Genomic DNA, 23,318 nt, shown 5'->3' with positions numbered 1-23,318 from the left:
CAAGGATGTGACTATTTCAACAATGTATATGATTCATATTGTTATCTACCACGTTACCACGTTCAGGTACCCTGAATGCAGTTTATACATATATTGCTCCTCTGCATGAAATGAGTGCCGTATGTCAGTCTAGATCACGTGATACCATGTACATTGCCTCGCGGCATGAAATAATAAATGAGTGACGCGCCAGGCCGCAGCGAGCGTTGCGTGTGGTCACGTAGTATTGCGACCGAAGTTCAGATATCACAAGCTAGAAGGGGGCGTTGTTTGCAGTCGAAGCACAGTGGGTCTGACTCGTGAGCTTTACTGAGGCCTTGAATGCTGTAACCTTGATAAAACAACGTCTCAGCAAGAGTCTTATGACGCTCTTGGAAGAAAGAGCGTGCTCAATTGTACGTCACAAGTTGTGAAATGTTAACACCAAAGACCGGAGATGCAGGAATATAGTTCGACATAAAGGGAAAGTTGTCTAATAGAACGTTGAGGTCATCTTGTCATACAGTCTTGTTGAGAGTGTTTTGTCAATGATAATCCTTACGCAAAGATCGAAATATGGAACAGGTGAAGCCATCTCACTGGTCTCCTTTATTTCTAGTTCAGGTGGGTCAATCAGTGGAAGGACCCGTGAAGATTCCGGGGTAGAATAGGTCTTCAGCAACCCATGCGTGTCGTAAAAGGTGACTATGCTTGTCGTAAAAGGCGACTAACGGGATCGGTTGGTCAGGCTCGCTGACTTGGTTGATGCATGTCATTGATCCCAATTGCGTTGATCGATGCTCATGATATTAATCACTGGATTGTCTGGTCCAGACTCGATTATTTACAGACCGCCATCATATAGCTGGAATATTATGAGTGCGGCGTTAAACAACATGCCAACAACAACCAACAATCAGTGGAAGACAATTGGCTATTTGATGGTTATTTAACGATATCAGATCATCGATATTTCCGAAGCTTAAGTTAAACTTCTTGGCCAAATTACCTTGTTTTGACTTCCGAGCAGAAATTCCGATATACGTAAAGAAACAGATCAGCAAGATCTGGTGCACGTGGTGCTGGTTTCGTTTCCGGGGTTTTTCTGAAGGTCTTATCTTTGCTGGTGGTATAAGATGAACATATTGCTTCTGTGGTAGGTAAGGTTGGGTAAGGATACTGTAACTTAAACGTTCCACAGGTCGCTGTCAGGGGAAGATTATTTGTTTTTTTACATAGGTAACGGTATACTGCAGCGGGGTTGCGGTGACTACACCGAACACAGCACTCTGAAACACATCTGAAGAAGTGAGACATGTTCTTCCGGAACATTGAGTGTCCTCCTGTAAGGAAGACGAGGAGAATGCCTCTGATTTTAAAACAGTACTGTGAGGATTGACAGTCGTGTGACAATGCATTTTCATATTCTAAAATGTATTTGGTTTGGAAAATGTTAAATTCATCCAGCATCTATATGATGATTTCAAGACAGCATCCCTACGATAATTTCAATCCAGTAATTCTACGCTAGCTTTAATCCAGTAACAATGTAATGATTTCAATCCAGCAAATATATGGCGTCGTGTTCAAATGAAATTTCCGTACATCCATTCAGCATAACATCACGCAAATCTTACAAACCGAAATATTTATCTCCTAATTATATGGTGATTTCAATCCTGCAACTATACGATAATATTATCTTGCAATAATATGATAATTTCAGTCTAGCAACTATATGATGTCAGTCAATCTCCAGCAACTGTATGATGATTTTAATCCAGCAAATATTAATTTTAGTTATCATAATTTATAACATGTTGAAATATTAATGCTATAACTGTCATAGAAAACAAACAAAATAATTATCAAGATAAACTGAAGGAACTATTTTATTTCTTAAATGCCACTGTATAAGTAAAATCTGTGAATTAACATTCATAACTGATTAGCTGTGTAAACGCTTGAACTTTCGGCAAAGTTGAATTGCAATTCACTCATTAAAAAGGCTAATTTTACATTTTTGTCTCTTATATGATTTAGCCTTGACTCATTTAGTGCATTGTTTTTAGTCAAGAAATTTAACTTCACCTTCGGGTATATCGATGATCCTATATCAAATAGCCATTTCCGTTCACAGGATCTACTCACCTGTTGTAGAAATAAATGACATCAGTGAGACCGCCTCATCTGTTTCATATTTAGAGGACCGCCTCCGTGGTCTAGTGGTAGAGCGTCCGCCCGGAGAGCGGAAGGTTCGGGGTTCGATCCCCGGCCGCGTCATACCAAGAGACGTTTAAAGATGGTACTTGTTGTTACCCTGTCTGGCGCTCGGCATTAAGGGGCTAAAACAAGGACTGGTCGGCTCGGAGTCAGTATACTGTGTCTGAGTGGGGTATTCATGTTAAACTGCGGCATGGTATCTCAGTGGGCTAGCACTATAAATCGGCATCACTCCGGACTAGTACAAGCAGCCACACAAACACACACACACGTACATGCACGTCGCTATATAAGTGCAATAATCTTGAACGCGACGTTAAACCCAATTTCAACTCACCTCACCTCATATTTAGAGCTGTGCATAAAGACTCAGATTGACAAAATACCCACAAGACTTAATGACAAGAGGGATGACTTCAATTTCCTATCGTCAACATTCCATTCATGTCGAGCTCCAACCTTTGGCGTTACATTTCACAACTTGTGAGGCACAATCTAGCATGCCTTTTCTACGAAGACAAAAAAGCGTTATACGATTCTTGCGCAAAAGTTGTTTGGTCAGGGTTCGCCCCGATTATGTTCCTAGGTTTTTCAGCACCATACCCGTGTTCGTGGGTTTCACAAAACTGATAAACTTTGGAGGCCCGCATCACTCCGGGCTTTCCTCCCACATTAAGCTGACACGCAGTGATATAACTGGAATACTGTTAAAAGCGGCGTTAAACCAAACTCACTCACTCACTTAAGTTTAGACAATAAAGATTTTGTATGTACATCGAAACCCTGCTACTCTGGACGGCCCTGTTATCAAGGAATTCGTCCAGATTTGCAAATGTCATAGGCACATCAGTTTAATCATGTCACGTCATATACACACTATCAACGGTAGTCAGTCTCAACGCGAGGTTTCAAAGACACGGTCTTACTTTCTAGGTAAGTATCTAATTGATCTACTTAATTCATCTTGTCGTAATAGGCGACTAACGGGATCGGGTGGTCAGGCTCGCTGACTTGATTGATGCATGTCATCGTATCCCAACTGCGTAGATCGATGCTCATCATATCAAACACTGGATTCTCGGGTCCAGATTCTATTATTTGCAGGCCGTCATCATATAGCTGGAATATTGCTGAGTGCGGCGTTAAACAACAAACAATCAAACAAATAAACTTAATTCATCGCGAAGGCCCCTTGCAGATTCTCGTTGGAACTGGTGTTCAGTAACACATGATTGTCGTAAGAGGCGACTAACGGGATCGGGTGTTCGGGCTCGCTGATTTGGTTGATGCATGTCGTACTCCAATTGCGTAGATCATGTTCGTGATGTCAATCACTTGATTGTCTGGTCAACACTACCGTCATATACCTTGAATATTGCTGAGAGTGGTGTAAAAGAACAAACAAACAACAGCAGGAAGAATAGGTCTCAAGAAGTTTGATGGGAAAGTTTTATTTTTATTTCATTAAGCTGATAAAGAGACAAGAAGTGGCGATGACACGTGGTTACAAACAATGAAGTCGTTATCACAAAATAATCATGTTTTTGTGTTCTTTCAAGACTTAATTTCCACTGTTTTGATTCCCTATCGTTGCGATAGAACACAAATCAGCTGAACAAAAAGCACACGTATTCCTAGTTTGATAAAAAGAAACCAGAAAGTTGTAAGGTAAACTTTGATTTTCGAATATATCAAGAATAACACTTAAGAGCTGGCAATGCCTGGTCACGAGTTGATAATGATGTATGATTCGTGATCCCCCCTTTAGTGCTTTTAAGGGGATCCAGTTGAATTAACGAGACCTAAAGTGTCGAACTCAGCCCCAGATCAGCCTCATTAGCCATGTGATAAAGCCGATGCAGCAGATGACTCATTAGTCATGTGACAATCAGGCTCTATCTGGGAACCTGGCCAGACCGCAGCGAGCGTTACGTGTGGTCACATGGTACTGCGACCGAAGTTCATATATCACAAGCAACAAAGGGGCGTTGTTTGCAGTGGCAGCACAGTGAGTCTGATTTGTGAAATTACCGATGTATCATTAGGTTGATATAATGAATTGTATGGTAATAAGTAACTTTGGATGGACATTAATAATGACTAACGCTCTTATTCTCAAAATAATCTTGTCTTACATACCATTTATTTAAAATGAATGATCCTAATCTAAACGGTGGTGATGGTTTGTCCCGGCAGATCTTTTGTTGTCTTGCAATCGTTCATTGTAATACATTTATGTGAACATTTATCTGAATGAAAATGTTTCGTTGTATTAAAGGAACATCAATATTAATTAAATAATGCATATAATTTACTATAGCCCGCTAGGATATTGAAAAGGTAAAAGGGCGATACAAAAACTAGCTACAGCAGCTGATATATCTATAAATGTTGCCAAAGATTGGTTAAAGAAACCAGAAATATGGCAAATATACTTGCCAGCTCCCCCCCCCCCCCCCCATAAGTCCCAAAGAAAAATGTTTGATATTTTCATAACTAATGACGTTCATTTGGCTGACATTTTGACTCTTCCATACGATAAGGTAAGATGCAAAACATATACATATGCTTTAACTGTAGTAGATATAGCTAGTCTGTACAACGAGGCTGCACCATTAACCTTAACTAAAGTAGCTAATGCACTGGGCCGCATATATAAACGTGGACCCTTAAAATGGCCCAAATTATCTCAAGTAGATTCGTGACGCGAGTTTATGGGATCAGTAACTAAACTATAAACAAAGTACGATGTTACAATCAGGCATGCTGAAAAAGAGACCCATCATTGCCAAGCTATTGTTGAAAGATTTAACCAAATATTAGCAGAACGCGTTTTGGATATCAATATGCTCAGGAGATGGTGATGACTGATAAAAGATCAACAGAATGGGTGACACGATCATCAGCTGTTGTATCATCGCCAAATAATGACGTAACAATATTAATAGGTAGGAAACCATCGGATGCTATTAAAATGAAATGTGTGACTTCGGGATCTTCAGCGCCATGGAGGTAAAGAACAAAACTCTTCAGATAGAGTAAGTGTGAGGTATTTGTACCAGCCTGGTGATCTCAAAGGAGGCCGACGTCGTGCAACTGATAGGGGGAGGTTAGGGGTGGGGGCTGTGCTTGGGATATTGTAAGGGGACCAACTACATCATTAATGTCACATGTTTCTCATAAGAGCGGGGATTAGGTGGACACAATGGCATAGGATGACCTCTATGGAGATCCAATCACTCAACTGTCATTGGACTGATTGTGTGGCATTGCAGTTTTAACCCTTGACATGAGGGCTGCATGATGTTTACGATCTCAAATCCTTTGGATTATGTATATAATGCTCTTTGTGTACTCATCCTATGGTAACTTGTCTTATGGTGCGCCTATATAACCTGCCCTCAACTGTTATCTCACTTTTGACCTCCTTCCCTATCAGACAGTTGAAACTACCCACACTTTGCACAACTACGATTGATGTTTTTTGTCTGTCGTTTGGTTAAACACCGCACTCAGCAAACTTCCTGCAAAACCATGATGGTCTGTAAATAATCGAGTCTGGAGAAACTAGTGACAGACATTATGAGCATCGATCTACGCAAATGGTACGCAGTGACATCTATCAAACAGTTCAGTAAGCCGATACTGTTGGTTGCCTCTTATAACAAACATGCACATCGCTATATGAGTGTTATTATCTTGATGTAATAATTGCGACGTTAAATCCCATTTCATCTCACCTCAACATGTTGTAACGTTTCCTGTGACCCAAGGGATCTTTGAAAATAGGCAGGGATATGTATAATCATAATGTATATATAGTTTGTGGATGTAGTGAACCGAGTAAAAATGTTATTTACATAGTTTACTTCATAAATAAATGCGAGTTACGTCGAATCAGCTCTCTTCCACGTGGTCCCTGTACACTCATGCACGATTGGGCTTAGTTTCGGGGTAAGTGAATGGCAGCTAGAATAGCCACGATGAATACTAGGGTATAACCTTGGAACTTTGACAGAGTGAACTCCATCGTGTTCCGTTCTTTAGAATGCTTCGTATGTGAGGTGCTACTTGCCTATCCAGCTCTAAGAATAATATGCAAAGGTAATATTTTTGATTATTTTGTACTGACACGATTATGATCTTCTCTTATTTAGCATGTTTAGGGGTTGTATTGAAATCAATATATGTGGTTTAAATTTAAGAATGTTAGGGGTGCCTGCAGGTTATACTGCACACATGGAGTGTATCCATGAGAAGTCCGTCCGATGCAACCGATCCTACAGAGGGTTCCAATTATAGGTCTGTGGTGTTCAAATCCAGATGGATGGGTTCTGTCTATTTGCAGGGATGTTTCAAACTTTCCTAACTTCTGGTTGTGTTTAAAACTAGACATCAGAGTGCTGATCTAATACTATTGGTGTTTACTGTTTGATGCCCAGATCACCTCTACTCACCTCTAATTTTGATGTGCATAAATGATTTCAGGGGCTTCAACAAGAAGGAACTTACTCTACCTGTTTCTTGGTGATGAACAGCTAAGATGGCCTCAAATTGGTTGACCACACAGGAAGATGACCATGAAGACGAGATGTTGGAGGTCATCGCATCAGGAAACCACTCTACGATCCCCACTTCAGGTTTGTGTACTAAAGAAGCTGAGACCATCCACCCATTTTAACTTACCGTATATTCCGTATAAAGCGCCCGAGACACTTAGAAAACTGACAAAGGGTAGGATTGGGTGGGCACTTATTGAAACCATACACGAGTAACAGGAAGATTGTAAAAAGTCGAGAGAGAACAGACTTAATTGAAATTAAAACAGTTCGCCATTAAAAAAAGTTACCAGACCAGGAGATGGATAGTATTCAAAATATTTCCCGTTACAGGAAGCATTTTGTAAACTCTGTAATTATTATTGTCGCGTATTACTCGTATCATTACCCGGAAATAGAAAACACACTACCAGTGATTAAGTAAACAATAATACCCCACTTCATTACTTGATCGTTTAATGCAAAGATAGACAGAAATTAATCAGCAACCATGACTGAATCACGAATAAAACTCTGACTTGTTTTTCTTGCGAGACGTATCAATAACAGAAATACATCACCTGTACATGAATTATTTTTTGGCATCATCAAGTTATTGCATTATGTATGGAATAATTTGAAGCGGCACTGTTTGATATTGAATGAGCGATCACGTGATAGGAATCACCCCGCAGCATCTGAAAGACTTACGATTTTTAAATGACAACAAGGATGACACAGTTTATGTTTATATTCATACTAAAGTTCGTTTCATGGCACCGATAACATTAATCTGTTGCTGTAAATAACACTGACCTGATCGTTACCATGATTTTGCCAAAATAAACAATAATTAAATAGATGTTAAATGATACGAATAGGTTATACAATGGACTATGAATACTAAGGGGTGGACAATACTATTTGATATTTTGTGGGGGGAGTGGTTGGGTTTTGGGGGTACAATTTTCTCTGTACAGATGAAGGGGATTTTATAGCAGAACAATGAAAATAGCAGTATGAATGGCAGACAACCTGTCACCACCACCCAGGAAAACAGTACATACGCATTCTCCATCTGAGGAATCATATTGTCATGGTGACATCATCAGCAGTGACAGTCATCCTGTCACTGAACAGTGTCCAGAAGACTGCATCGGTACTGTCCCCGTTTGGTAATTCAGGGTAGACGAGGAAGATTAAACCCAGGGGTGAAGTTTAAGAAGATTTGTTTATTGTTGATGGAGAATAATGCACAGTGGAACAGAGTGGCCAATGTCCCGGTGCGGAGACCCGCTCTGTGACTTACCGTATATGACCGCAGGTAAGCGGACCCCGTAGATAAGCCGAGGTATTAACTTGACCATTCAAACATAAACATCATAGGACCCATAGATAATCCGAACCAGGAAATGAAAGGCAACGACATACCACAAAGTTTGTACCGGTACTTGCAGATATTCAATAATATAAGATGAAAAATGTTGTAATTATATGGAAAAAATCATTATAATTTTTAATAAAGATTTACCAAACCAGTCATCCAATACCCTAATGTGGTCAGCTGTGTTTCTGTTGTCTTTTTTTAACTTCATTATGATCATTATGTTGCCATCAACAACGAGACGCCATTTTGTGAATAGGTGTACATAGAACACACAGGCAGGAAGTTGGACGTCGATTCTTCCTTGTTGACTTAGTTGTTGGACAGGCGACATAAGAAGGTGTTAACTGACATGTATAGATAGCACTGGGAAATAGGGACCTGCTTGAAGGGGATTTGTGGGGATACGCCAAATGTTTTCTCTATACATTAAACAGACAAAGGAGATAGAATTTCAGTGCGCCTTGTAAACATATTGAAACAATTTTAAAGAAACCTATTGAAGTGCTTTGCGCTGTAACGATACCAATGAGAATGTCGTGAAGCTTTTGTCCCCCAAAGCATTTTAAAAAGACTGAAAGTACAAGTATACAGTAAAGTGCATTTTTCAGAAAAAACAGTTTGTGCCTCATATTGGTCAAAATTAGGACACACTCACTAACATCATCAAAACAAAGAAGCAGGTGACGCCAGGTTTATTAGACTCACTCGTTGTCACGGTAAAGAAATGTGACAGCTCTTACCGCTTTTACCATGCCAATATTTTTCAATCCTAACACGTTTTGAAGATGTCGTTGATGCCATTGGCGACATCCATGCCAATGTTTTTAGTGTTCTAGTTTGTGCTGGTAACCTTTGGCAAATACCACCCCATCCAGATACAAAACACAAGTCCACCTTCGTTACACCCAATGGTGTTTTGGAATCAAATGGACTCACTTTCGGCCTAAAATATGCTCCTGTTGCATATCACCAAATCATTTCAGAGGCACTAAAAGAAATGAATTACATACCAATGTATGAAGATGAGATTATAATATTTTCTAAAACGTTTTCTGAACATTTAAATCACCTCAAGGCAGTATTTTAAAAGATTTCAAGAAGCAGGACTCACTCTAAAACCATGCAAATGCGACAAAACAAGTCACCTACTTATCTTCAGCAAAGATGGCATCCGTGTCGATCCTTCAAAATTAGATTCGGCCACACAGATCCCATCCACTACAAATGTCGATGATGTGCGTCATTTCTTAAGTTTGGCCCTCATTATCCCAAATTTGTAGCAAACTTTCCTGGCATCACCTCCCTTTTGTACAAACCTTCTGAAAAAAGATGAAATGCTCTTTATTGATGAGGATGGTCATATTGCGATCAAGACTTTTATAGAGCCTTTTTTCCAAGCAGGTGGAGCTTTTTATTTGCATAATCCCTGAAGGATCCATGCTACAAATAATTTATCTCACCTTCATGTTTTAATATGACAGTGTAAAAGAATTCAAACAAATTCAAAATTGACAGAAAACAGCTGTTCGATTTAGCTTGGGCTATGTCATGTGACTTCCACTGGCTTATAAAAGTGTTCAAATGTAGTAGTAGTAGTAGTAGTATTGGTAGTTATAGGAGTAGCAGCAGCAGCAGCAGCAGCAGTAGTAGCAGAAATGTGTCTAGTTATAGGAGTTCTAGCAGTAGTGGAATGTGGAGCAGTAGTAGAAACAACAGTAGCAAAAGAAGTAGAAGTAGAAGTAGAAGTAGTAGTAGTAATAGTAGTAGTAGCAGCAGCAGTCGTTGCAGTAGAAGTATTGGTAGTTATAGCAGTAGTAGCAGCAGTAGTAGCAACAGCAACAGTAGCAGAAGTAGTAGCTGTAGTAATAGTACTAGTAGTAGTGGTAGCAGTACTAGTATTGGTAGTTATAGAAGTAGTAGCGGCAGCAGAAGTAGTGTGTGTGGTTATAGTCGTTGTAGCAGTAGTAGAAACAGTAGCAGAAGTAGTAGCTGTAGTAATAGTACTAGTAGTAGTAGTAGTAGTAGTAGTCGTAGCAGTACTAGTATTGGTAGTTATAGTAGTAGTAGCGGCAGCAGAAGTAGTGTGTGTAGTTATAGTAGTTGTAGCGGTAGTAGAAACAGTAGCAGAAGTACTAGCTGTAGTTAAAGTACTAGTAGTAGTCGTAGCAGTACTAGTATTGGTAGTTATATTAGTAGTAGCGGCAGCAGAAGTAGTGTGTGTAGTTATAGTAGTTGTAGCAGTAGTAGAAGAAGTAGTAAAGTGTGTTGTTATTAGTAGAAACAGTAGCAGCAGTTGAAACAGCAACAGTAGCAAAAGTAGTAATAGTAGAGGTATTGGTAGTTGTAGTAGTTATAATAGTAGTTGTAGCTGTAGTAGAAGTAGAAGTAGTGTGTGTTGTTATAGTAGTAGCAGCAGTAGTAGTATTGATAGTTATAGTAGTTGTAGCTGTAGTAGAAGTAGAAGTAGTGTGTGTTGTTATAGTAGTAGCAGCAGTAGTAGTAATGATAGTTATAGTAGTTGTAGCTGTAGTAGAAGTAGAAGTAGTGTGTGTTGTTATAGTAGTAGCAGCAGTAGTAGTATTGATAGTTATAGTAGTTGTAGCTGTAGTAGAAGTAGAAGTAGTGTGTGTTGTTATAGTAGTAGCAGCAGTAGTAGTATTGATAGTTATAGTAGTTGTAGCTGTAGTAGAAGTAGAAGTAGTGTGTGTTGTTATAGTAGTAGCAGCAGAAGTAGTATTGATAGTTATAGTAGTTGTAGCTGTAGTAGAAGTAGAAGTAGTGTGTGTTGTTATAGTAGTAGCAGCAGTAGTAGTATTGATAGTTATAGTAGTTGTAGCTGTAGTAGAAGTAGAAGTAGTGTTTGTTGTTATAGTAGTAGCAGCAGTAGTAGTATTGATAGTAATAGTAGTTGTAGCTGTAGTAGAAGTAGAAGTAGTGTGTGTTGTTATAGTAGTAGCAGCAGTAGTAGTATTGATAGTTATAGTAGTTGTAGCTGTAGTAGAAGTAGAAGTAGTGTGTGTTGTTATAGTAGTAGCAGCAGTAGTAGTATTGATAGTTATAGTAGTTGTAGCTGTAGTAGAAGTAGAAGTAGTGTCTGTTGTTATAGTAGTAGCAGCAGTAGTAGTATTGATAGTTATAGTAGTTGTAGCTGTAGTAGAAGTAGACGTAGTGTTTGTTGTTATAGTAGTAGCAGCAGTAGTAGTATTGATAGTTATAGTAGTTGTAGCTGTAGTAGAAGTAGAAGTAGTGTTTGTTGTTATAGTAGTAGCAGCAGTAGTAGTATTGATAGTTATAGTAGTTGTAGCTGTAGTAGAAGTAGAAGTAGTGTGTGTTGTTATAGTAGTAGCAGCAGTAGTAGTATTGATAGTTATAGTAGTTGTAGCTGTAGTAGAAGTAGAAGTAGTGTGTGTTGTTATAATAGTAGCAGCAGTAGTAGTATTGATAGTAATAGTAGTTGTAGCTGTAGTAGAAGTAGAAGTAGTGTGTGTTGTTATAGTAGTAGCAGCAGTAGTAGTATTGATAGTTATAGTAGTTGTAGCTGTAGTAGAAGTAGAAGTAGTGTGTGTTGTTATAGTAGTAGCAGCAGTAGTAGTATTGATAGTCATAGTAGTTGTAGCTGTAGTAGAAGCAGAAGTAGTGTGTGTTGTTATAGTAGTAGCAGCAGTAGTAGTATTGATAGTTATAGTAGTTGTAGCTGTAGTAGAAGTAGAAGTAGTGTGTGTTGTTATAGTAGTAGCAGCAGTAGTAGTATTGATAGTTATAGTAGTTGTAGCTGTAGTAGAAGTAGAAGTAGTGTGTGTTGTTATAGTAGTAGCAGCAGTAGTAGTATTGATAGTCATAGTAGTTGTAGCTGTAGTAGAAGCAGAAGTAGTGTGTGTTGTTATGGTAGTAGCAGCAGTAGTAGTATTGATAGTTATAGTAGTTGTAGCTGTAGTAGAAGTAGAAGTAGTGTCTGTTGTTATAGTAGTAGCAGCAGTAGTAGTATTGATAGTCATAGTAGTTGTAGCTGTAGTAGAAGTAGAAGTAGTGTGTGTTGTTATAGTAGTAGCAGCAGTAGTAGTATTGATAGTCATAGTAGTTGTAGCTGTAGTAGAAGTAGAAGTAGTGTTTGTTGTTATAGTAGTAGCAGCAGTAGTAGTATTGATAGTTATAGTAGTTGTAGCTGTAGTAGAAGTAGAAGTAGTGTGTGTTGTTATAGTAGTAGCAGCAGTAGTAGTATTGATAGTCATAGTAGTTGTAGCTGTAGTAGAAGTAGAAGTAGTGTGTGTTGTTATAGTAGTAGCAGCAGTAGTGGTATTGATAGTCATAGTAGTTGTAGCTGTAGTAGAAGCAGAAGTAGTGTGTGTTGTTATAGTAGTAGCAGCAGTAGTAGTATTGATAGTTATAGTAGTTGTAGCTGTAGTAGAAGTAGAAGTAGTGTGTGTTGTTATAGTAGTAGCAGCAGTAGTAGTATTGATAGTTATAGTAGTTGTAGCTGTAGTAGAAGTAGAAGTAGTGTGTGTTGTTATAGTAGTAGCAGCAGTAGTAGTATTGATAGTCATAGTAGTTGTAGCTGTAGTAGAAGCAGAAGTAGTGTGTGTTGTTATAGTAGTAGCAGCAGTAGTAGTATTGATAGTTATAGTAGTTGTAGCTGTAGTAGAAGTAGAAGTAGTGTGTGTTGTTATAGTAGTAGCAGCAGTAGTAGTATTGATAGTCATAGTAGTTGTAGCTGTAGTAGAAGCAGAAGTAGTGTGTGTTGTTATGGTAGTAGCAGCAGTAGTAGTATTGATAGTTATAGTAGTTGTAGCTGTAGTAGAAGTAGAAGTAGTGTGTGTTGTTATAGTAGTAGCAGCAGTAGTAGTATTGATAGTTATAGTAGTTGTAGCTGTAGTAGAAGTAAAAGTAGTGTGTGTTGTTATAGTAGTAGCAGCAGAAGTAGTATTGATAGTTATAGTAGTTGTAGCTGTAGTAGAAGTAGAAGTAGTGTGTGTTGTTATAGTAGTAGCAGCAGTAGTAGTATTGATAGTCATAGTAGTTGTAGCTGTAGTAGAAGCAGAAGTAGTGTGTGTTGTTATAGTAGTAGCAGCAGTAGTAGTATTGATAGTTATAGTAGTTGTAGCTGTAGTAGAAGTAGAAGTAGTGTGTGTTGTTATAGTAGTAGCAGCAGTAGTAGTATTGATAGTCATAGTAGTTGTAGCTGTAGTAGAAGCAGAAGTAGTGTGTGTTGTTATGGTAGTAGCAGTAGTAGTATTGATAGTTATAGTAGTTGTAGCTGTAGTAGAAGTAGAAGTAGTGTGTGTTGTTATAGTAGTAGCAGCAGTAGTAGTATTGATAGTTATAGTAGTTGTAGCTGTAGTAGAAGTAAAAGTAGTGTGTGTTGTTATAGTAGTAGCAGCAGTAGTAGTATTGATAGTTATAGTAGTTGTAGCTGTAGTAGAAGTAGACGTAGTGTTTGTTGTTATAGTAGTAGCAGCAGTAGTAGTATTGATAGTTATAGTAGTTGTAGCTGTAGTAGAAGTAGAAGTAGTGTTTGTTGTTATAGTAGTAGCAGCAGTAGTAGAAACAGTAGCAGTAGTTGAAACAGCAACAGTAGCAAAAGTAGTAGCAGTAGAGGTATTGGTGGTGGTGGTAGCAGTAGTAGTGGAAGTTGTAGTTGCAGGAGCCATTGTTCTAGACATTAACTAGTAACAATCTTTATAGTAGTCGTGGCGGTGGCAGCTGTATTTGTTGTGGTTGCCATGGTTGGTGATTCTTAGTTTATTTGTGTTGTAGATGTTGTTGTTGTTGCAGTAGTGGTATGTTGTTTCAGTCGATGTAGCAAAAGTAATAGTAGCTTTGTTGTTTGTTTGTTTGTTTCTTTGTTTGTTTTCTAACGCCGCAGTCAGCAATATTCCAACTATTTCACGGCGTTCTGTAAATAATCGCGTCTGGACCAGACAATCCAGTGATGGACATCATGAGCATCGATCTACACAAATGGAATACGATTACATCCATCAACCAAGTCAGCGAGCCTGACTACCCGATCCCGTTGGTGGCCTCTTACGACAACCATACGAACAGGCTCGTAATGACTTCGACGCGACCTCCATTCTAATGGACGTCATCAACTGATGGTTGAAAATTAGTGGACCTTTGCACACGGTATTAAGACAGTTGTTCAACACTATCTGCTGTATTCCAGTTACTAAAATATCACCACAATCGTCACAATTGACTGCTGTCAATTCTTTGTTGAGTTTGTTTTTGTTTGTCAAACTGTACTTTATTCAGTTAAATCCCTTAGAGTTGTTTTTCAGGAGGAGTTCCTCAAGCCGTCACTCTGGTCGGGACGCAGAACATATTTACTGGACCGACCCCTGCAGGGACTGTTGGTGAAGGTAGGCACTGTCAGCCATGATTCAGGTTATTCTAGTTCTGTATTTGGAAGTCTAAGATGCTTTGCTAAAAGATCAAAGACGACTGCGATGAAGTACAATTTTTTAATTACATCATAAGGCTTGAAGCCGCAAAGCTGTTAAAATTTCCGCCCCCGTGATGTAACGTATCCTAACTAACATCGTTCTTTTATTGCTGTCAAGAAAGATGGCACTAACATATCATGTTTTGGTGAAATAGTTCCTTTAAACTTAATACCCCGGCAGAAATATGGAAAGATGATGTCAATCATCTCTCCTGTCGCAGGCTTATCCCACACATATTCAAACCACTGCCAGAGCAAACGTTGGCGCCCTACGAATTATGTCTGTCTCAGGACATAGGAATGAACAATCCTTAAAAAGTTCCATAACCCCATTTACACCTGTTACTCAACGTACGACATTTAACACTATACTCTATTCCTCCGACATGGGGGCGGTCGGGTAGCCTAGTGGTTAAAGCGTTCGCTCGTAACGCCGAAGAACCGGGTTCGATTCCCGACATGGGTACAATGTGTGAAGCCCATTTCTGGTGTCCCCCGCCGTGATATTGCTGGAATATTGCTAAAAGCGGCGTAAAACCATACTCACGCACTCACTCCTCCGCCATGTTCGTCCCACGGCGACATGTCACGTTCCAGGCTGTCAGTACACGTCGGTTACGGTATCATATGATGCAATTAACTCGGTAAACATACTGTTTCATGGTATGCTGTTGCTGCAGTCTGCTGACTTTAGTGGCGGATACAAAGGTGCAACTTGTACTACATTAAGCACCTCAACTGGACTCCGGCTGTGTTAGCTCGTCCCCACAATGCACTTGTGGACTCTTTCGAGTCACGTGATTAAATTGAAGCAAGTTTATATATAAACTCAGATTTAAGTCCTACTTAAGGCAATGGACGGATAACCAAATATGACCGCTTTAATTATAATCTACCCATTTTAGTGGTGTTTTATTATGTTTCATACGTAAATATGTCTCTCCACGTTATGGTACAGGCAGTTAGGTGGATGAGCCTTTCAGTTAGCCCTGTTAATTTACGTCACATGTCATCACAGATTTGATTTTAAACCCAGCCCCATTAAAACATAAAGGTTAGTCCTAAATTCGGAATCATAGAAAAGTAACAAAGTTTGCACTACCCTCGCATGTAGTGTAATGCAGTCTACTTTTGCCCTTTGGTTGATGCATGTCATCGATCCCTATTGCGTGAAGATTCGGGGTAGAATAGATCTTCAGCAACTCATGCTTGCCATAAAAAGCGACTATGCTTGTCGTTAGAGGCGACTAACGGGATCGGTCAGGCTCGCTGACATGGTTGATGCATGTCATCGTATCCCAATTGGTTAGATCAAAGCTCATGATGTCAATCACCGGATTGTCTGGTTCAGACTCGGATTATTTACAGACCGCAGTCACAAAGCTGGAATATTGCTGAGTGCGGCGTTAAGCAACAAACAAACAAACACACAAAAAGTTTTGCCCTTAACTATCATAACGTAAGCGTAATCGTGCTTTACATATAATAGTTCATGGCAAAACTATGCTGCATTACACGTGGGGGCAGAGCCAACTTTATTGTTAAACTAAAACGTATGAGAATAATAAAAGATGTGTGTATGTTTAGAAATAAATCATGATCAGTTGTGTTGACGAATGTGTCGCAAAAAAAGACAAGAAAACAGGAACTTGAGAAACAAGATTACATATTTGCTCAATAGTAAGCAATCATTTAAAAAAGAAAACATAGATAACTACTCAATTTGTTTGGGAGGTGCCAAGATAAATCAAAGTATATTTTCGTCAATAAATAGTTGATATTTGGTAAGTAATGTGCTTATGTTCATAACACCATTTAATCAAATGTTTCATATTTGAATACACAAACAGATTGAACTGTTTCAGCAATGGCAATTACAAACTGAATTGCTGTTAACAGAAACTAATCTGTACATGCACCAACTTATTCCATATCGAAATAACTTATTTTCTTGTCAACTATGGCTTTGTAATGGATTCCCGGAACCACTCGGGAACGTTTCCCTTCTATTTAAAAACCAAATGTATTCTAAACATCTTGTGAGTCAGTCACTGTGTGGTATCGTCCTGCTTTAGTATTTAGGGATTGTCGAACACTCTCACCAAGACACTTTGTTACATGACAACACCAACCTCTTCTCCACAATCAAAGTGGTTTTAAAAGCAACAACTTTGGCATCTTTTATATTATTACATACATGAAAGATGTAATTATTTTCTGTTTTCGTTTCCAGCTACCCTTGACCTACAAATATGTGCCGCAAAAGAAGTCTTTGTTGCAGCTGATGTCTTTAGAACTGCAAAAAGAAAGCTGGAGGAATTTGGCCATGTCACCATCTGTGGTGCTTCAGGAGAAGGGAAAACCACGACAGCTCTCATTTTGGGTTCACAGTACAGACGAAACGGGTACAAGCTGGCATTTGTGGACAGGATTGATCAGTTTGACTTGGATAGCTTCTTGAGTTCATCACCTAGAGTATTTCTTATCATAGATGATATGTTTGGATCGGTTGGATTATCTACAGATGTTTCCCAGCTGAAACCATTTCTGAGTAAGCTTCTACCTCACTTACAGCGATGCAAGACGGCTTTAGGGAAACAACATTCACCCAGAAATCATCCAGCTAAGAAAGGTGGAGAAAAGAAGAGTAGTGGAGTCTCTGACCCAGCAGAACAACCTTCGAAGGATATCCGTGTTGTGTTCACATCCAAGACCTACAACTTCCACGATGGGCTTGCCCAGATGCAGTATGAGGGGTTCTTGTTGTTCAAGGGACAAACAGTGGTGGATATAACAACACAAACGGAACACAGATATACTCAAGAAGAGAAGAAAGCTATATTTGAGAAACATAGGAACCTCCACAAAAAGTGTTCTCATGAAGGTAATGAAAATGACAAAGATTATGAAGACATGCTACAATGCGACCTGTGGGACGTCGATTCTGTGTTTGGATTTCCACTTACTTGTAAACTATTTTTTGAATTTTCATCTTTTTCAAAACATATGATGAACTTTTTCAAGGAACCACTGTTTTATCTTAGATTAGAACTTAAAAGCTTACTGAAATCAAAAACTGATCGATCAGCCATATTGATTCTTATGCTACTGTGTGAGAAGTTAGATTTGGCCAAGCTGGAATCAACAGGAAAGGACAAGGCACTGGACAATATGATTAAAAATGTGTTAGAATTGTTCCCAATAGCTTCACGTCTAGGAATGTACGAAGCAGCAAAGGGCTTCAGGGGAACATTCTTCACACGCGGAGATACTGTAGGATTTGCCCACTCTTCGATCTATGATGCCTGTGCTTGTGTGTTGTATGACATCAGTCCAACATTTGTGCTGACTCACTGTAGTGACAACTTCATATATGAGAGAGTGCAACCCCGGCCAGTATCAGAAACCGAGATTGATGAACACCTTCATGTCATCTACATCTCAGAAAATTACAATGACATTCTAACCACACGGCTTGCAAAATCAATAAAAGATGGGCATTTTTCCAAATCAGTGACACACCCCATTCTCCAGCAAGACCAAATAATTCTTCAACTTCTTGAAAAGCTCCAGCCTGACGAATCCATGGAAGAAAGTTGGTTTCACAAAAGAGACATGGGGAGAAGTTTCTTATTTTGGACTGTACTTGGACATAGTTCAAAATTTGCAAAAGATATAGAAAAGAAAACTGGCGAAGAATTTACGCAAAGAGAAATCACAGAATCCTTTGAAGGTTGTGTATTTAAAAACAACGTGACATTGTTAAAGTGGCTTTTGTCTCGATGTGAACATCCAGTCGTTGGTGTCACCATGAATAGATTGCTTATGCTGTCTGCTAGACATGGAAGTTCTGAAACACTTCTTTATCTATTAGAAGAGGGTGCCGATGGAGTCACTACCACTGAAAATTACAAAACCATCATTAATTTAGCGTGCAGGACAGGGCATAAAACAATACTAGAGGTGTTGAAACAACACAACAGCGACCTCTATAAGACTGTTGTCATGAACTCTGTAGATGATGAAGGCATGACTCCACTCATGGAAGCTGCACGAACAGGATCCAGTGAATGTTACCAGTTATTGCAACCAATATCAAACAAGAACATTAAGGACAAGTACGGGAATGCACTACAACACTATGCATGTTTAGGTGGTAACAAAACTATAGTACAGGATGTCATATCGCCTTCTAACATCAATACCAGAGGACATGTTGGACGTACACCAGTCATGACAGCAGCTGGTAAAGGACACCAAAGTGTGTTTGATCTCCTCGTTTCAAAGAAGGCTGACCTGACTCTGCTGGATGACCATGGTAATAGCTTACTTCATCATGCCTGTATTGGAGGTAACACAGCTATAGTGCAACATGTCTTGTCACCCTCTAACATAAATAGTAGAGGACGTAATGGGTATACAGCAGTCATGACAGCAGCTGGTAAAGGACACCAACGTGTGTTTGATCTCCTCGTTTCAAAGAAGGCTGACCTGACTCTGCTGGATGACCATGGTAATAGCTTACTTCATCATGCCTGTAATGGCGGTAACACAGCTATAGTACAACATGTCTTGTTACCTTCTAACATCAATACCAGAGGACATGTTGGACGTTCACCAGTCATGACAGCAGCTGGTAAAGGACACCAAAGGGTGTTTGATCTCCTCGTATCAAAGAATGCTGACCTGACACTACAGGAAGACCATGGTTATAGTTTACTTCATCATGCCTGTGCTGGTGGTAACACAGCTATAGTACAACATGTCTTGTTACCCAATAACATCAATACTAGAGGACAAGATGGACATACACCAGTCATGACAGCAGCTGGTAAAGGACACCAAAGTGTGTTTGATCTCCTCGTATCGAAGAAGGCTGACCTGACACTGCGGGAAGACCATGGTGATATTTTACTTCATCATGCCTGTGATGGTGGTAACACAGTTATAGTGCAACATGTCTTGTTACCCTCTAACATCAATACCAGAGGAGAGGATGGATATACACCCTTAATGACAGCAGCCGCGCGAGGGCACCAACGTGTGTTTGATCTCCTTATTTCAAAGAAGGCTGACCTGACACTGCTGGATGACCATGGTAATAACTTACTTCATCATGCCTGTATTGGAGGTAACACAGCTATAGTACAACATGTCTTGACACCCTCTAACATCAATATCAGAGGAGGGGATGGATATACACCCTTAATGACAGCAGCCGCGCGAGGGCACCAACGTGTGTTTGATCTCCTTATTTCAAAGAAGGCTGACCTGACTCTACTGGATGACCATGGTAATAGCTTACTTCATCATGCCTGTATTGGAGGTAACACAGCTATAGTGCATGTCTTTTCACCCTCTAACATCAATACTAGAGGACATGTTGGACATACACCAGTCATGGTAGCAGCTTGGGAAGGACACCCACGTGTGTTTGATCTCCTCGTATCAAAGAAGGCTGACCTGTCACTGCGGGATGACCATGGTAATAGCTTACTTCATCTTGCCTGTTCTGGTGGTAACACGGCTATAGTGCAACATGTCTTGTCACCCTCCAACATCAATACTAGAGGACATGTTGGACGTACACCAGTCATGACAACAGCTGGTAAAGGACACCAACGTGTGTTTGATCTCCTCGTGTCAGAGAAGGCTGACCTGACACTGTGGGATGACCATGGTAATAGCTTACTTCATCTTGCCTGTGCTGGTGGTAACACAGTTATAGTGCAACATGTCTTGTCACCTTCCAACATCAACTTAGGTGGACAAAGTGGTTTGACTCCAATTGTGGTCGCAGCTAATCAAGGCCATCAAAGAGTGTTTGACCTCCTGGTGTCAAGGAATGCTGACCTGACGCAGTGGATATCAATTGTGATAGTTCGCTTCGTCCTGCCTATCGTGAGGTCAAGACGGCAATAGCATGGCCGTCCGTACCACCTACGTATGGTGGTAGCTCAAGGAATAAAAGCTGATCACATTACATAATGTTTTCAGAGAAGAAAACCTGTCAAATATACGTTTTAGCTGTAGACAGGCGTCAGAGCAACATGATGCTCCCAGCATTCAGTCTCTTAGTACATCATAAGCTTGTGTGAAAGTTTACGCGAAAAGGCGGTTCCCGTCACAGTTCCACCCACCCCAACACGCGCACGCACGCACGCACGCACGCACAAAAACACACTCACACTCTTTCTTACAATGACATTTCTGGGAACATGTGTAGCTGTTTAATCTGGTTCTGACCATATATTCTCAACATGTTTGGTAGTTGCCTTCACATTTTATTAAAACTGCCATCGGCATCATTCTTCTTTTGAAAATAGTTTAGTGAAAGATATATTAAGTGTTTTCTTAAAATCACACATCAAATTAAATGTTTAGAACCGATTTTACTACCTCGGTCTATATACATCCTGCTGGCTAGGATGATGTGGTTGAGGAGTGAAGAATCCAAGACCAAAACATACAGTTCTGAAGTTGAAACTGATTGTTTGTGATGAGAGGTAGTTTAGACGTTTTTCAGTACCATCATATGATTGACAATGTTCTATTCATAGAAGACATGAAGAATACTTTCTCCTTCCATCTTACAAAACGAGCATTTATTTGTACTGACTACATTCTCAGGGGTTCTTTTAACACAATAATGTGAATGAATCTATATTTGAAATCCAGAAGTTTAATATGTTTGGTACTTGTTATTATTTGTGTATACATATGTTTCCAGTTCAGATCTTCAGACATAATCTATGGCGCAACCTTTGTGAAAGTATGTTTTCAAGTTGTGTTCAAGTAACTGGGTCCCAAATATTCTACAATGTTTAATTTTTACAAACAGGTATTTTGCTGGTGCGATAGTATCAGTATTATAGTTCACTGAAACTTAACTGTCATGGTTTTTGATATAATTGTTACCATTCTATAATCTATACATTTTATTAGTATTGAGATATTTGAAGATCAAGATATCTGAAGTAAAATTTATACCGGATTGGTAAAATAATCTTACTACTCAGTTATGTGCGGTTACGTTCATAATCATATTGATATTCGGTCGCAATGAATGATGTTTACACAAGTTTAGAACATTGTTATTGATTGTTATCATACCGATATACTATCACATTTGTCATTACATTGCCTATATGCCTATGCTATTAATGTAAAACATCTTTGCAAACCACGTATATTCTAAATAGATTTGCAATATGATGTCCAACCTTGTATATTCTATATTTTGTTCAAAGCTTCTGACCGCTGAAAACCAGTAATTAACCAATCTGTTATCTGTACATGGGAACTTGAACTATGTGTCATGTTAAAGGCCTCTGCACGTAGTGTCAGAGTTGCCAGTGTCCGATGTAGTCAATGTACACTAGATATCATTGTCCCGGACAGTTCATCCTAGTTTACATTGACCCTGGACATTGACCATTGTATGGACGATATTTCTTGAGGTATATTTATGTTCTTTGCAGTAAGACCTTACCCAGGCTTACAAAGTAGCTGTGCTGCATACTTTCAGCGCCTGGTGAATTTCGAAAACGCCATCGCAGATCAAAACAACGCAGTCTTGACGATAAACTCTGCGAAATATCGAAAGCTGCTGAAGTGGACATTAACGAATATGTGAAAGTGACTAAACGCTTATCGAGACAGAATGGACAAATGTCAAAATTAACTGTTAACGGGATTTCTTCAACGACGCCAGAGGACATATGTTCAGCGTTTGGCATGTATTTTGCTGATTTAGCTACACCTGTAATGTCTGATTGTTTTGATGAATCTTTTGCCTCTGATGTAACGGAAAGAGTAAAATTAATCGAGTGAGTGAGTGAGTGTGGTTTTACGCCGCTTTTAGCAATATTCCAGCAATATCACGGCGGGGGACACCAGAAATGGGCTTCACACATTGTACCCATGTCGGGAATCGAACCCGGGTCTTCGGCGTGACGAGCGAACGCTTTAACCACTAGGCTACCCGACCTCCCCTAAAATTAATCGAAAAGATCTATAAAAATCCTGATGTGGAAAAGCTTGATTCACCGCTATCCGATCCTTTTACCTCCCAAGAGGTTTGTTGTACTGTCAAGTCCTTGAAAATGGGAAAATCCGCTGGTCCAGACTGCCTAACTAATGAACACCTTAAACGTGCAGGTAGATCATTGTTTGGTCATCTAACTACAATGTTCAATGTTATAATTAAATATGAACATATACCATCTTCTTATCACGTAGGCAAGATCTTACCAATTCACAAAGGTCATGGTAAGAGCAAGTCTGACCCAAACAATTACAGAGGGATTACCTTAACATCTGTCCTCAGTAAGCTCTTTGAACGCCTCCTGCTTATCAGAATTGAAAAGTGGGTAAACAGAAAGTGTGTTTTCCCGCATCCGTTACAATTCGGATTTCGCAAAAATGCAGGGGCTGAAACAGCCTGCTTCAGCCTCCTCGAAAACATTGCATATTATACGGAAAGAAAATCAGTTGTTTATTGTGCATTTCTTGATAACGCAAAGGCATTTGATAGAGTATGGCTTGATGGCTTATTCCTTAAGCTATATGACATGGGTATAACTGGTAAAACATGGCGTCTTTTGCGTAATGCCTACTCGTCCATGCAATCATATGTTACATACGCAGGCTACAGCTCAGATGTATTTTCTATCTATCAAGGTGTTGGTCAAGGACGTGTACTATCCGCCTGGCTCTTCACAGTGTATATCAATGATCTCATTTGCAA

At 39.5% G+C, this 23,318-nt stretch overlaps 1 protein-coding gene across 2 annotated transcripts; it reads left to right on the top strand.

Moving 5' to 3' along the window:
- The first annotated feature begins 247 nt into the window (after positions 1-247).
- On the top strand, positions 248-22,469 carry LOC125376036 (serine/threonine-protein phosphatase 6 regulatory ankyrin repeat subunit B-like). Of its 2 annotated transcripts, XM_048387309.1 has the most exons (5): positions 248-286; positions 6,691-6,842; positions 14,406-14,486; positions 16,803-20,128; positions 20,324-22,469. In XM_048387309.1, exons 2-5 carry the CDS (start codon positions 6,746-6,748, stop codon positions 20,489-20,491), a joined length of 3,672 nt encoding a protein of 1,223 aa, XP_048243266.1. In that variant the 5' UTR covers positions 248-286; positions 6,691-6,745; the 3' UTR covers positions 20,492-22,469. The 2 variants fall into 2 exon arrangements, with proteins under 2 accessions (XP_048243266.1, XP_048243264.1); XM_048387307.1 differs by having other exon boundaries at positions 16,803-22,469.
- Positions 22,470-23,318: the final 849 nt, after the last annotated feature.

This window comes from Haliotis rufescens, unplaced genomic scaffold (assembly GCF_023055435.1).
Source record: "Haliotis rufescens isolate VD_foot unplaced genomic scaffold, xgHalRufe1.0.p SCAF_7, whole genome shotgun sequence".
Classification (NCBI taxonomy): Eukaryota; Metazoa; Mollusca; class Gastropoda; order Lepetellida; family Haliotidae; genus Haliotis; species Haliotis rufescens.
Note: the sequence above shows the minus strand (reverse complement) of the source record. Positions and strands in the feature narration are given on the sequence as shown.

Coding starts and splice junctions, on each gene's coding strand:
- LOC125376036 (XM_048387307.1), top strand. CDS start 6,746: ATGGCCTCAAATTGGTTGACCACACAGGAAGATGACCATGAAGACGAG. Junction 6,843..14,405: donor CTCTACGATCCCCACTTCAG/GTTTGTGTACTA, acceptor GTTGTTTTTCAG/GAGGAGTTCCTCAAGCCGTC. Junction 14,487..16,802: donor TGCAGGGACTGTTGGTGAAG/GTAGGCACTGTC, acceptor TTTCGTTTCCAG/CTACCCTTGACCTACAAATA.